The 13,335-nt window shown below is 41.8% G+C and overlaps 1 protein-coding gene across 1 annotated transcript in view; it reads right to left on the bottom strand.

Annotated features, from left to right (window-relative positions):
- GNAQ (G protein subunit alpha q) overlaps positions 1–3,789 on the bottom strand; it is a 136,979-nt gene extending 133,190 nt beyond the window's left edge. Inside the window, exon 1 of the mRNA XM_027713756.2 lies at positions 3,332–3,789. Within this exon, the coding sequence (XP_027569557.1) occupies positions 3,332–3,467 (136 nt within the window). The 5' untranslated portion in view covers positions 3,468–3,789. The remainder of the gene's footprint in view (positions 1–3,331) is intronic.
- Positions 3,790–13,335: the final 9,546 nt, after the last annotated feature.

The following is a 13,335-nucleotide window of genomic DNA, read 5'->3' as shown; positions in this document are numbered from 1 at the left end:
CATGAAGCATACATTCACATATGCTAATACAAAACATTAAAACACCTCTTTTTTTCCCCCCTAATTACAAAAACAATGTGTTTTTACAGCTAACAGCAAACAATGGATGGATATTAACAACTGTAAGCTCTGGAGAACATTCGCAAGGTTTTGCAAAGTGTTCAGCAGTAATGAAATCCAGAAGAGTTTGGAAAATACAAGAGATTAAAACCAAATTCGGTGGAAGACTGAATGTGTTCCAAAGTGCCTTGAAATACTACAGCCAACTTGTGTTAGCCGAACTACTACCATGTAATATGCTTCAGTGCATATTTATTGATTCTGGCTTTCCAGAATCACAACAGCAAAAATATGCTTTATCTTGTTCTAATCTCTTTAAAAAAGCAAGCAATGATGTACAATAAAGTACCTAAAAGTGCTATTTTAATGTTTAATCACATAGAATGTTTATTTTTAAATGAATACCTAAAAATAATCTCAGCACACAGTAAAAGTTTTCTGCAAATGACTTCAGATTTTGAACTCTGTGATTCCATGAGAAGTAAAAAGATATCATTAACAGATAAAAATGGTGTATCGAGCACATTGTGTGCGTCAGACAGTAACAATCAAGAGGAAACTAATTTTCCAAGAAAGCACTATCTCTTTTGCAAGTTAAGGAGGAAAAAAACCTTTTCTCTTGATCCAAAAATGTTAATTTTTTTTAATGTTTGCTACATATATACATTTTTACGTGTGCACATCTAATTTTTAAACAAGTGTAAGAAAACAACCTGGCACAGATACACTTGTTTGTGCCTTAGAACCTTTTGAGTTAATAATATCTTTTACTTTGCACTTGCAACAAGTGTGAAAAACATGTACAGTCACTTAACAAGGCTCAGCTTAAATTGTGCTAGTGCTCTTTTTATGAGCCAAAGAATATCCTTCAGTCCAATATTTAAAAGCCCTTAACCCACTTTTCAGACCCACAATACTTTACACAGTGAAACTGGGAAGTTCGCACTTCTGACAAAAAAAAATGAAAAGGAAAAAAAAGAAAAACCAAAGCAAACGTGTTTGCTTATGTTTACACTAGTGATTTTTCTCCTTAAAAGTAAGGGTGTAAGAGACATAATGGGACAGTAAAGGTCTATTGAATATAAAAAAACCCAAGCGACATTAAGCAGCTTCAGATGGTTTTCACGCTACCAGCCTTAGCATTTTTAATGAATACTTTTTCATTTTAAAATGTTTTTGTCTGTCTTATAATCATATGAATGACCCACACAAACAACACAAACTTAACAACTGAGCAATTTCCTATGCTGGGGAAGCAATGAAAGTGACTCAAAAAAAAAGTGCTAATGTGCAAAAAACCACACTAATTAAAGAAGTTTCCCTAAAATTTGTTTAGAAATTGAATCCTGAATCCCTACTCAATACAAAGACTCCAAGAGTGGTTCACCGCCACACCGTGTTTTACAAGACAATTAAGTGTTAAATCCAACCGTGGACAAGCAGTTTCAGTCTAACATATGACAGAGGCTGACAAAACAGAAGGCAAAAATGTGTGCACAGTAACAATTTCTGTACTAGTTTTATTACCCAAGTATACAGATACACTATTAAGTATGAGCAGCCGGAAGTTCACCCCTCTTACGCTTATGCCTTCACAAGCCTGTTGGAAGTTGGCATTGATGATGAATGCAAAACACAAAAGAGTTTTCCCTAACCCTTTTTATGGGTTGGCTTCTCCTCTATAGTCCCTCAAGTCACCAAGTACCATCTGGTCCAAAGCAATGCCACAACTGTTTAGCAGTGGGAGGACCTCGTGAAGCAGCACAAGCTCTGCATTCCCAACTGCAGAAGTGGATCTCTGAATCTTTTCTCTAGGGAACATATACTAGTCTTATTTAGTAAATTTCATACATCTCTGAAAATCTGGGAGAAGTCTCTAGCACTACTGCAAGAAAAATCAGGAAAACACAGAGACAATTTGGACCTAAGTAACAAATCAAATCTACGAACTGCCTCTCCTGAATCAAGTGTACGTCATTAACCATACTTAAACATCCATAATAATATTAAGCAAGCTACTTTGCAATCTTCTTTGCGAATCCTTAAAGTCACAACATGCACTGACATAAACCAAAATCAGGCCAAAATGAGACAAAATGTTATTACTGCGAGTGCTGCATCGATGTTCACCACACCCCTCCCACACAGTTAAATGATCCCGACGCTCGTCTCCATATCCAGAAGACAAGCTGCAGGAAATAGCATATTCGTATGGAAGCACTAAAACATATTCGGGCTTCAACTTGCCTTACCTCATTGAAAAGGCAGTTTACTCTCCCAGTATAAATCATTACATGATCCAAGACAAATATCTTCACCGTAAACATCCCGCATCCATTTGGAACATCCCCTCTCATCCACACACCAGATAGCAGTGAAAATGTATTTCAAGGCCTGTGAGTCCCAGGCAGAAACCATATTACACGACACAGTACATCACACTGGACATGGGCAGGCGTATTTTAATTCAAAAGGCTTATTTTAACGTACGTCTGTTAAATAAAAGCTATCTCTGCATAATTGCAGCTCTAAAAAAACAACCTCTGTTTTAATTAAGGAGAAATGATAAGGTAGATTGTATTTCCTGACCAGTGGGTGGATTCCAATGGTATTAAAGATCCTGTGATCATCCTGCACACTTCAGGTTCCCTCTCAGCTTGGCATGTACATCTGTGCATTTGCAGATGCACAAATTTTCTTTATACAAGTTGGTGCACACGCCGAGCACCCACTTTACCTCATGAAATAAAAATCACAATAAGAAAATGCAACCGGTGAGCTAACAACCTTCCTGAAGCTCACGGAACAATGCAGATATTACACCCGCCACCATCGATCTGCACAGCGACTCCCCCTGCGAGTCCCTTCCTTAAACTGCTTCGCTGCCATCGCTCTCTCACACACCCCGACATTTGCCCTGAGCCCCGCACCTCGTCACTCACCCGCGATCCGTCCCCTCTCCATTTTGGAACGCCGCTTCCCCTCCCACACCGAGCCCACCCCGCCGCCGAAGCCCGCGGGCGGGCACAAACGCCCCGCTCCCCGCGGCGAGAACTCGGCCTGTGGCTCCCCGCGGTGGGGGCACCGCGGGCATCGCCGCCGGCCCGGCCCGCTGTCGACTGCCTGCGCCCCGCCCCGCCCCGCGCCGGCCGGAGGGCGCCCGGGGCGATGGCGATGCCCAGGCTGCAGCCCCGACGGTACCTGAGGGGTGCGCGCCGGCGACGGCCCGAGGCGAGCGGGCCGAGCCGGGCGGCGGCAGCCCCGCACTCACCCAGCAGCAGCAGCTTCAGCTCCCGGCGGGCGTCCCGCTTGTCCCGGCGCAGCTGCCGCTCGATCTCGTCGTTGATCCGCCGGGCTTCCTTAGCTTCCTCGCTCAGGCAGCACGCCATGATGGACTCCAGAGTCATTCTTCCTAGCTGGTTCAGACACAGCCCCCACCCCCCCTAAACCCGCACGCACACTCGCACACACGCACCCCGCCGCCGCTCCGGCCCCGGGGGGCACAGGCACTCTTCGAGAGCCCGGAGGCCGCCGCAGGGCAGGCGCGCAGGCGGAGCCGCCTCGATGCCACACAGGGGCGAGAAGAAAGGCAGGGCCGCTGGCGGCGCGGATCCCTGCTCCCTGCAGCTGACAACTCCTCCTCTCCTCTAAATCATGCACCAAACAACATGGAAACATCCACCGCGGCGGCAGCAGCAGCGTTACCTAGCCCAGCCGCCCCTCGCCCCGCTGCCCCCCCTTCCCTCGCCGCCGCCCGCAGCCTGCGCGGTCCCCGAGTGTCCCTGGCGGCCGCCGACACCCCCGCCGCCCTCCGATGCGACCACCCCACCTCCCGTAGAAGTGCTAATGCCCGCTAATCCCTCCCCCGCCCCGCACACGCACACATCTCCCCGCCCCCGGAGCGGCAGCCCGGCTCCTGCGGGGTGGGCGAGACCGCCGCTGCCCGGCAGGAAGACGTTCGCCGTGACCGCCCCTTCGCCGCGGCCGCTCGCCCCTCCGGCGGGAGTGGGGGGGGGCCGCTGCCGGGGACCTGCCAGTGCTGGGGCCTGCCGGGGACTGGCAGGGGCCGCGCTTGACCGACTTTTAAAGGGATCGGCTCCGCAGGCGTGGTGCAGGAATATGGCGGCCCGTCTCCCGCTGCCGCTCCCGCTCTCCCTCCGCGCCGCCGAACGCCAGGGAAGAGCAGCCGGGGGAACGGAACCCCCGCCCGCGCTGTGCCGCTCCCCACAGCGGTGGAGGGCAGGGGAGGGGAGGGGAGAGACTGGGCGGATTCTCACACCAAATGGCCGCGAGGAGCTCTGCCTGCTGTAGTTTGTCATGCCAAGCAGAGCCTTCCCTACCGCCGTGTTTGCTTTCGCTTCCTTTGTTTTCAGTCGCGGGCACACATTTTTATTTAGTTCCAATCCTAGGAGAGATGACTCGGGTTGTCAGGCACTGGCGGAGAGGAGGCAAGGAGGAAGGGAAGGGAGAACGCCTTCTCCACCTTTGGCTAGAGTGGGAAAGCGGGAAAGCAGAGCGGGACACACGGCAGACCGCCAGGCATCGGGCAGGTTTAGCGCCCTAATACCCGGCCCTGCAGGGGAAGGCAAAGCCGCGCGTTCAGCAGGGACGCGCTGGCACGCCTCAGGGAAAGGCACCGCCGCGGCCGATGCTCAGCTGCGTGGAGCTCCACTCGCCCCTCGCCTCAGCCCTTGCCTCAGGCCCGGTCCCTGAAAGCTGTCCCCACGTAGCCTCCGGTAGCCGCCGGGGTGATGGCACACAATCGGGCAGAATGCACTGACACGACTTCAGTTTTTGTGAAATTCCCACACCTGCACTTCCTCTGGCCACCTCCATATTAAGCTACTTGTATCTAGGAACGTTGCCAAATCTGCTGGGAAACACGTACTAACCTATATAGTTGGTAGAAGGGCACATCACTCTCCATCCTCTGGTTCCTTTCCAGCACCCGCTGACATCTGTTTTAAAATTTGCATGCACTTTCCTAAAACTTTACCCAAGTACTGATAATATGAATTCAGTAAAGGGATAAGAATTTATCTGTCTTAAAGAGTAAGACTACGAGGGAATAAAAAAAAAAAAATCAAGAAAATAATACATTCAATCAGTTTTTAGATCATGAAAAAGTTCATTACTTTAAAAAATGCATGATTTTCCACATAGATCTATATTGTACTAGTATTTATGTATAATGTATAATATGACTTGGAATATTTTTTTTATTCCAGTCAATTAATACATGACTTTTAGTCAAAACTGTGTAGTTCCGGCTATTAATAATAGATTATATTTCATTCAAAGCATATTTTCTATTTTAAAACCTGTATGTATATAGGTGTATCTCTATATACATCTGTTTTATGTTCTGGTTCCAGATGAATGCATTAATATTAAATGCAATAAAGATTTCTAAAGATTGAATTACAGAGACAATAAAAAGCAACAAAAGGGAGGGAGTGTGCATGGTTCTTCAAGAAAATAATTCTCAAGATAGCAGAGTTTTCTTCTAAATGCCAGGTCCAAAAGACTGAAGGTGAATGTATGGTAAAAATCACAAGAAATACTTGATGGATGTTTTGTACACAGTGTTCAAATCCACAGCAACCATCTTCGGGAATCACATCTTATAAAAAGGGTAGGAACAGGTCAATGAGTTTCCAGCCTTTAGGTAAACTGAATCAAATCCACCTCCAAATTGAGGGCACACCGTTCTATTAAAAGCTGTAACATTCTGCAGTATATGAAGTCTTGACTAAATGTTCTTAATCCTTTTATATTCTCAGTGTAGAAGGCATGAACACAGTGTGTACCTCAAATATAGAGCTGTCATTTAATGTTGCATTTTTAATGAGAAAAGACACCCCATGGATCATAAATTTAATCTGCATGTACCGGTCTCATTGATATAATGTGATTTCAAATTTTTACTGAATAAATATCTTCAGATTTTTAATGGATGAGCCATCTAGTCCTGAATCCAGCATCAGCAGATAGCCATGACATATTATTTCACCCATTTGCTTCATGACTTAGTTGAAGTCAGAAGAACCCCTTTATGGACAATTACATGATAATAAACCTATGAGGAAGTTTCTTTCCAGACCTCAATTCCATAATGGTTGGCTTTTGTTTTGAAATGTGAAACGACCTTTATAAATATTTTATCCTAATAAGAACTGTCAGTAAATGACAGACATCATTATTGCCCATACAGGTAATTATTTTCCATAGATACTATCCACACTGTTACCTAATCCTGGACAGATATTTCCTGATAAGCCTCTTCTGTAGCACTAATAATCTCATATTCCTCTATCCAAGTAGGATCTACTGCATGGTTCATAGCAACCTGCCTGTGAGACGTTTTAATGTTGCTTACTGCCACAGGAAATTAAAAGTGAGACTGACAGAAGGAGAAAAGGTGGTATTAAACACCCTGTGTCTTTTATATTCTTGCTTATAAGACAGCAAAGATTGGGAAAGTACCACTCTGTCTTATCATCTCCATAACGTTCTTTGCACTAATCTATTCCAGTTTTCAATTTCTTCCTTCCATATGCCTGAAGATATTTATTGCCAATCTCCTCTCTCTCTTCTGCCTCAGGTAGGTTTTCCATGATGTTTTGATAGATTCCAAGCAGTATCTGAACTTGGTACTCACATGACAGTAAAACAGAAGATTGTGTATAGCAACATCACAGGATTTTCATAGTTAGTCAGTATCCCTTCTTAAGCAATTGGATATCTTGCAAGTGCTTTTTGGTTGCCATTGTGTGTTAAGATGTTTTCATAATGCTATACACGAGTACTTCTCAGTCTTGTTTGTGAATACAGTAAATTTAGAGGCCATCAGTATGTCTGAGGCTAGTAAATTATCCTTCCAGTATGCCGTCTTATTCAGGTTTTTGTTTGTTGGTTTTGTTTGGGTTTTTTTTTTAGGTGTAAAAAACCCAAACCAAACCAACAACAACAAAACCAACAAAAAACAACCCAACCCAAATAAAATATATTTCTTGTTTCTCTGCTGTTAAATGAGTAACATCCAGTATTTGCAATCCTTCAATTGATATAATCAGTTTGTTGCAGTGTGTGTTGTTTTGACAAAGTGTTACTTATTTCAAAGTAAAAGCTTGTCTGCCAAGGTGCTAAGGTGCAGGCTAAAGACAAGGGAAAGGTTAAAACTCCCTATTTTTTCACCTACCTTATGTAAAATTTTAGAAACTTGCTTCCTTCTACCTCTTTGCATGTTCTTATGGACGAGCTAATTCTGAAAAAGCACAAGTATTTTTCAGTACGCTTTTGTTGTTCAGAGGCCTCTCCAGATATTACTTTCCACTAGAGCCAGAGGAGGAGTGTTGCGTAGGGAAGCGCGTGTGGCGCCCCCGCCGTGCCCCCCACACTCCCCAGAGCGCGGCACAGCGCGCTGCCAGACGCGGGGGTGCGCGCAGCCCGTGGCACAGCGCCCCGCTCCGGGAGCGTCCATCCCCGACACAGCGTTCCCCGCTGGAGCGCGCGGGCGCCGCGCCTGCTCTGGCGGAAAAGGCTGAAAAGACAGCTGACTGAGCTCCTCAACTGTCCACGGAACTGATCCTGGTGTATTGTGTTGGGTTCGTTGCTGTGGGGGGATTTTTGAGTTTGTTTTCCCCATTTGTCTTCCTGAATTTGCTGTTAGTTTAAGGATTTGTATTGGCTTCCCCAAGGGCTCAGCTGACCCTTCAAGACTTCTCAAGGACAATGTCCTGTAGGCATAGTGAGATCCAGACCACTGTTTCTATGGCATTAAGTTGCCAGATCACCTGCATGGGCCAATTGTTCCCATATTGTTCTGCGCAGGTCTGGTGGAACAGATTCATAAATTTCAACCCTCAAACTACTCTCTGCCCCCCCTCAAACCAAAATATGCTTGACCTAACCACATGACACAAATTAGATTAACAGATTGGTAGGGTATGAGCTGATAGCACTGTAATATGACAGCTCACTGAAAAGAGATCCCTAAATGTTTAGTATTGGCCCCTGCTATCTCTCTTGTTACTTTAGTCCTATTGTTTATCTACTGTTTTTATCTTGAAATGGATGCCAGTTATGGATCCAGGCTATCTTATTTGTATTTTTATTATTTGGCAATTATAGAAATTAAAATCTCCTCCCAAAGGTTTCAGCAAAGCCTGTGATTAAATGTTCCACCCAGAATCTAGTGTGTGGGGATACTAGCCTTCCACTTCTGTGACCTAAATTATAAAGTCATACTTTGGCATCATAGGAATACTACTGTTTCTGTCCAGATACCTTTTACCTGTACTTATTATGTTCATCACATTCAACTACATTATTCTTTAAGCTTCTTGAATTTTTTTACAAGGCAACTTTTTTTCTTTATGGGATTTTTTTTTTGTGCAACTCCAAAGTAAGTTATTCATATATATAATCACACTTATTTATTACCCTACAGAGACTTTGTATAATGTCTAGTTTACTTGCAGTCAGTAGGACATCTCATGCTTTTCTGGATTATAAGTGTTAACAGCATTAGATGTTTGTATTATTTATCTAAGACCTCAAACTTTCTTTTTCTGTTCTAACTTTTACTCTTCCCCTACAGTCTGCTCTTGGATATATGCTTCCTAATTCGGATTTCATTCAAGTTTCATAGTATAGTAATTCCATTATTTTCAATGAAATTACACTGATTTTCATCATCAAATGCAGAAATATCAGACCCTGAACTCCCTTTAAGATGTTTAACATACACACCGTAATGGATTACTTCTCCAGTTTGTTTGGTGACTATTTCATCACACATCCTCAGAAACAGTCTAACCATTAGAAAGAATAAACTGGTAGGCCCTCATTTCCACCTTAGTTCTCACTGCATCACAAGACAGGGAGACAAGAGTTACACAGTAAACAGAGGTAGTTCTTTTAGTATTTCTTTGGAAAGTATAATTTATAATTCCTTCCATCATCCAAAGAGTGCATCAGCTGAAGTTATTTTCTTGCAATCCAAAGTACGTCACTCAAGTGACCATGGATAACAAACTCATTGGCCATAATTTTATAATGAAAGACTTATCTAAAATCAAAGCATGCTTCAACACTTCTTACAACCTCACAACAAAGTTTAGCATGTAAAGTGAAAAGTTATTTTTCCAGTGAATATGAACAGAAAATAAATGCCCACTTTCATTGAATAGTGCTTCCTAAAATTGCCTTTTCAATAGGTAATTCAAATACAAATTCACTGCAAGAATTTGGAAGATTTAGTAATGCCTTATATCTTACATTAATAGGAGCATCAATACCTTTGGCACATTACTACCAAATCTCATAATGAAAAACAAAAGGAAATATCTCAGTGATAAGTGACATAGGGATAAAAGTTATGACCTAGTCAATTGTATTTTCAGATGAACAATTAAATTATTTTTATTGATATAGATACTTTTATTAAATGGTAACAAAAGTCCATCAGGAGACTGTTTCCAGTATTTATTGTTTTAAAGTGAATGCAGAGAAGGATCTCAAGACACGAGGTGATCAATGTTTTCCTTTAAGTGGAAGTACAGTAATAAGGGAGGTATCTTTCTTTCTCTGTATGAAAATCTACTAGAAAACTTGTGGTACTAAGAGAAAATAGTCCTCTCTAAGTCTTATATAAAGCCATCACAAATACTTGACAAAAGTAGTATTCCTGCAGAAGTATTTCAAACAATAGAGAAAACTGAATTAGAAGATAGCAAAATAATTGGCTTCTATTTGATACTTCGGCAGGAATTGAGGCTCTCAGTTACATACTGAAGTAAAAATGTGGGTTGTATTGTAAGCCTCAATTTATAACTATGTTACAACTTTAGTTATATAACTTTAATTATAACTATAACCTCAGTATACAACAGGACAGCCAGACAGTATGTTTCCTGAGCCAGTATGGGGTGATTTGTGAACTTGAACTTAGGCAGAAATGGAAAAAATTCTCTTGCCTGACATGCACAGCTAATACTAGCAGTACAGTGACTGCTGTATATTAGTCAATTTCCCCTGCAGTTAACACTGAGTTTAGATAGGGTTCTTCACTATAGTCTTACAGAAGATTCGTGAATCTATAATAATATTTGAGGGAATTATGGAAATTTATCAGTAGGGAAAAGGATAACACGACTGGTTTCATTTGTTTTAAGAGACAGAAAAAAGAGATTTTTCAACACTTACAAAATGCTGCTTTGGACATATATAGAGAGTTGTATAGAGTGCTAAGATGATTTAAATACAAATATGAATAAAAATCAGGTATTACTCTGGTATGGTTATAATAGAGAAGCAGGCTTGTCAGGGTACTGTATTTCTATTAGACTGCTTCCTAATGTGGCTGTATTTTGAATTGTGGGTTTTACCCACAATTTTTAATTTCTAATTACCTTACATAGAACCTAAATAAAAATAACTCTGAAATTTCGTGGGTTTTTTCGTGGTTATGTGTTTAAAGAGATTGCAAGAAGTTACTTTTTTTACTCCAAAATAAAGAATGTTTAATGCATCGACAACTTTGAAGAGACTGGGAATTTTTCAGAAGAATTAGTGTTGAAATTTTAGGTTGGATACTGAGAACAATTGTAGCTGTATTTTGAATTATGCCGCATATTCAAACCTCTTGTATTTATAAGGGAAAACTTTTGCCATTAATACCTTCTTATGCTAAGAAACTAGTCACCATTACGTGAGATTTACCAGAAAAAAAAAAGGCGTTTAGCTCCCCCTACTGTATATTCCACTGCATACAGAAAGATGGAAAACCTGGATTTAAAGATGGAAAACCCGAATTTTGTTCTGATGGGTAAAATGTCAGTCAGGTAAAAGAAAAATTTAACAGTAAAGAAGTTCCATTTTCAGTTTCTGGTAATGTGCTATTAACAGTGGAACCAGAGTGTTTGAGGTGTTTTCTAAGTTTTTAGTAGTCTCAAGTTTTTTAAATAAGTCTTATTTTTTTCCAGGAAAAAAAAGCCTGTCTTTGCACATAGACTGAGCTTTATATATAGTTCTGTGCTTTCATTATTTTAACAGCTGCAAAATACTAATGTGCTGGTTATCTTATTGTTATACCCATTCTCATAAAGAGTCTCTCCTAGACTCTTCACGGGTGACCTTAAGGTGGTGGTGTTGTATCAAAAAAGAAAAAAGGTAATATTCTCTAGTATGTCATATATATTGGTACTCAGGCATAAGTTTCTCTGTGGAGTTCAAAATTCTTCTAATGAAATATTTTTTACCATTCTGATTTCCAAAATGTAGTTCAGCAAACCCCTGTTTTTTGGCCTCATAACACCAAATACTGTTTGTTCTTCACTGAGGGGTGAGGTGAGTAATAGCGAGCTGGTGCAAGGGTCTTGGTTTCAATAAAAAAGGCCCAGCAACGAATGGCTTAATAAGATAACTGTTTCAAAAAGACAGATTAAGACAAGGAATATACATCTTACATCTTACATTCCAGGTGCTGGCACCCCATGTTCATACTGCATTGGTCAGAGCACCAATGGATTTTTCCTTGTCTCAGTGCACAGGGCAGATCCTATCTTGGGGGAAAAACTCACCCTTTCAGTCATTTGAGGTCACATATAACTTCCTTACAAGGAAACAATTCTGTTTAAGGGCAAGGCCACAGAGAAGGTGTCATGGCAGTGCTGAGCAGAAGCTGCCCACAGGCTCTTCCAGCACCAGGGTGGGCTGGGCCGGTCCTGGGGCTGAGGGAGGTGTGCAGCTCAGAGTGGTGCAGCACAGCCTGAAGGCCACGCTGCCCGCGTAACACCTGCCCATGTTAGTTGCAGTGTCTCCCAGCCAGGATGAATGCATTTCACCCCTTGAGCCACATACAGTTTGCCTTTCCCAAATATATATTATAATTTACAGATTATATAACATAAATGCTTCTCAAGTGCAACTTCCAATAGAGCAAACACGGCCCGTTCAGGTTCACCAAATGCTCAAGATTAATATCTTCCACAAGGCTCCAATATAGCATCTTCTTGCACTCTTTTCAAAGTGGTCATGTTGCTCCTTTAGGCATTTGTGGTAGTTCATGATAAAATGAACCAACTAAACCAAACTGGTTGATTTTTGGTCTCACTTTTTGATCTCATTAGAGACATAGTGCTCCAAGATTCATTTGTTTTTAACCTCAGATCATTCACAATTTTTCTCTCCCCTATGTTGTTAGAGAAGGCCAAAGAAGCTGGTGAAGGGTCTAGAGGGTAAGTCATATGAGGAGCAGCTGAGGGATCTGGGATTGTTTAGCCTGGAGAAAAAGAGGCTCGGGGGAGACCTTATCACTCCCTATAACTACATGGAAGGAGGTTATAGCAAAAGATTTATCAAGTCCTAAGTTGAGGCTTCATCATATGTAATACTGGAAACAGCTGACCATAGTGAGAATAGCCAGTTCTGGCAGTGAGCTGAGAGTACTGTTTGTTACTGGAATTCTATGTTATAAAATGTAGACCCTATTTACTACTGTTTGCTTAATCTCTTTTACATTCCCTTTTTGTCTCCATTGTCCCATTTGACTGCTTTGTTCATGTTGCATATTTTCATGCTTTAGTACCAGATCTGCTTTATAAGACATGTGGATAGACAGCATTTAACTGTTTAGAAGAGCATTTCCTTTTTTCTCTGTTTAGTGTCTAGAACATTGAGATTCCAGTCCTAATTGATAGTAGTTGTAAGAGAAATACATATGCAATGCCCTATGTGTTAACATAGGTCTTTCAACAATAGGAGTTCTTTCAGCAGGAATGTTTCCTTCTCTTTGCCATGGCAGAGCCTTCTCTTCACTCATGTAGACCCCCTCAACAGCAGAACTCAGTTCAGAGAAAACATCAGCCATGCTACACTAAATACTACAAGCTAAATTTAGCTACAAGCTAAAAACTACAGATTTAGCAGATTTACATGCATCACTATTAGTAAAAGGTCACCATTAGTTAATAGCTCCCTTGTTACTAAGCAAATATAACTATTTTGATTCAGGACGTTGTTTCCTCAGTCAACGTTTGGGATCTGTTTTGCTTCTGGCTTTTGGATTACCTTTTAGCACCTATCATCCTCACAACCTCTAACAAGCTTTCTCCTTTGCAGGAGCATACCCAGTAGACATGTTCTATTCTCCACAGTAGACATGTAATATTCTCCACGATGACTATTTTACAGGAACACTTCTAGAAACAATCTGAGTCTGTTATTGAAGAATTACAGTAAAGATTAGTTTACATTTACACATAGATTTTG

The sequence above is a fragment of the Pipra filicauda genome, unplaced genomic scaffold (assembly GCF_003945595.2).
Source record: "Pipra filicauda isolate LSUMZ 115617 unplaced genomic scaffold, ASM394559v2 scaffold153_size1761393_pilon, whole genome shotgun sequence".
Taxonomy (NCBI): Eukaryota; Metazoa; Chordata; class Aves; order Passeriformes; family Pipridae; genus Pipra; species Pipra filicauda.
Note: the sequence above shows the minus strand (reverse complement) of the source record. Positions and strands in the feature narration are given on the sequence as shown.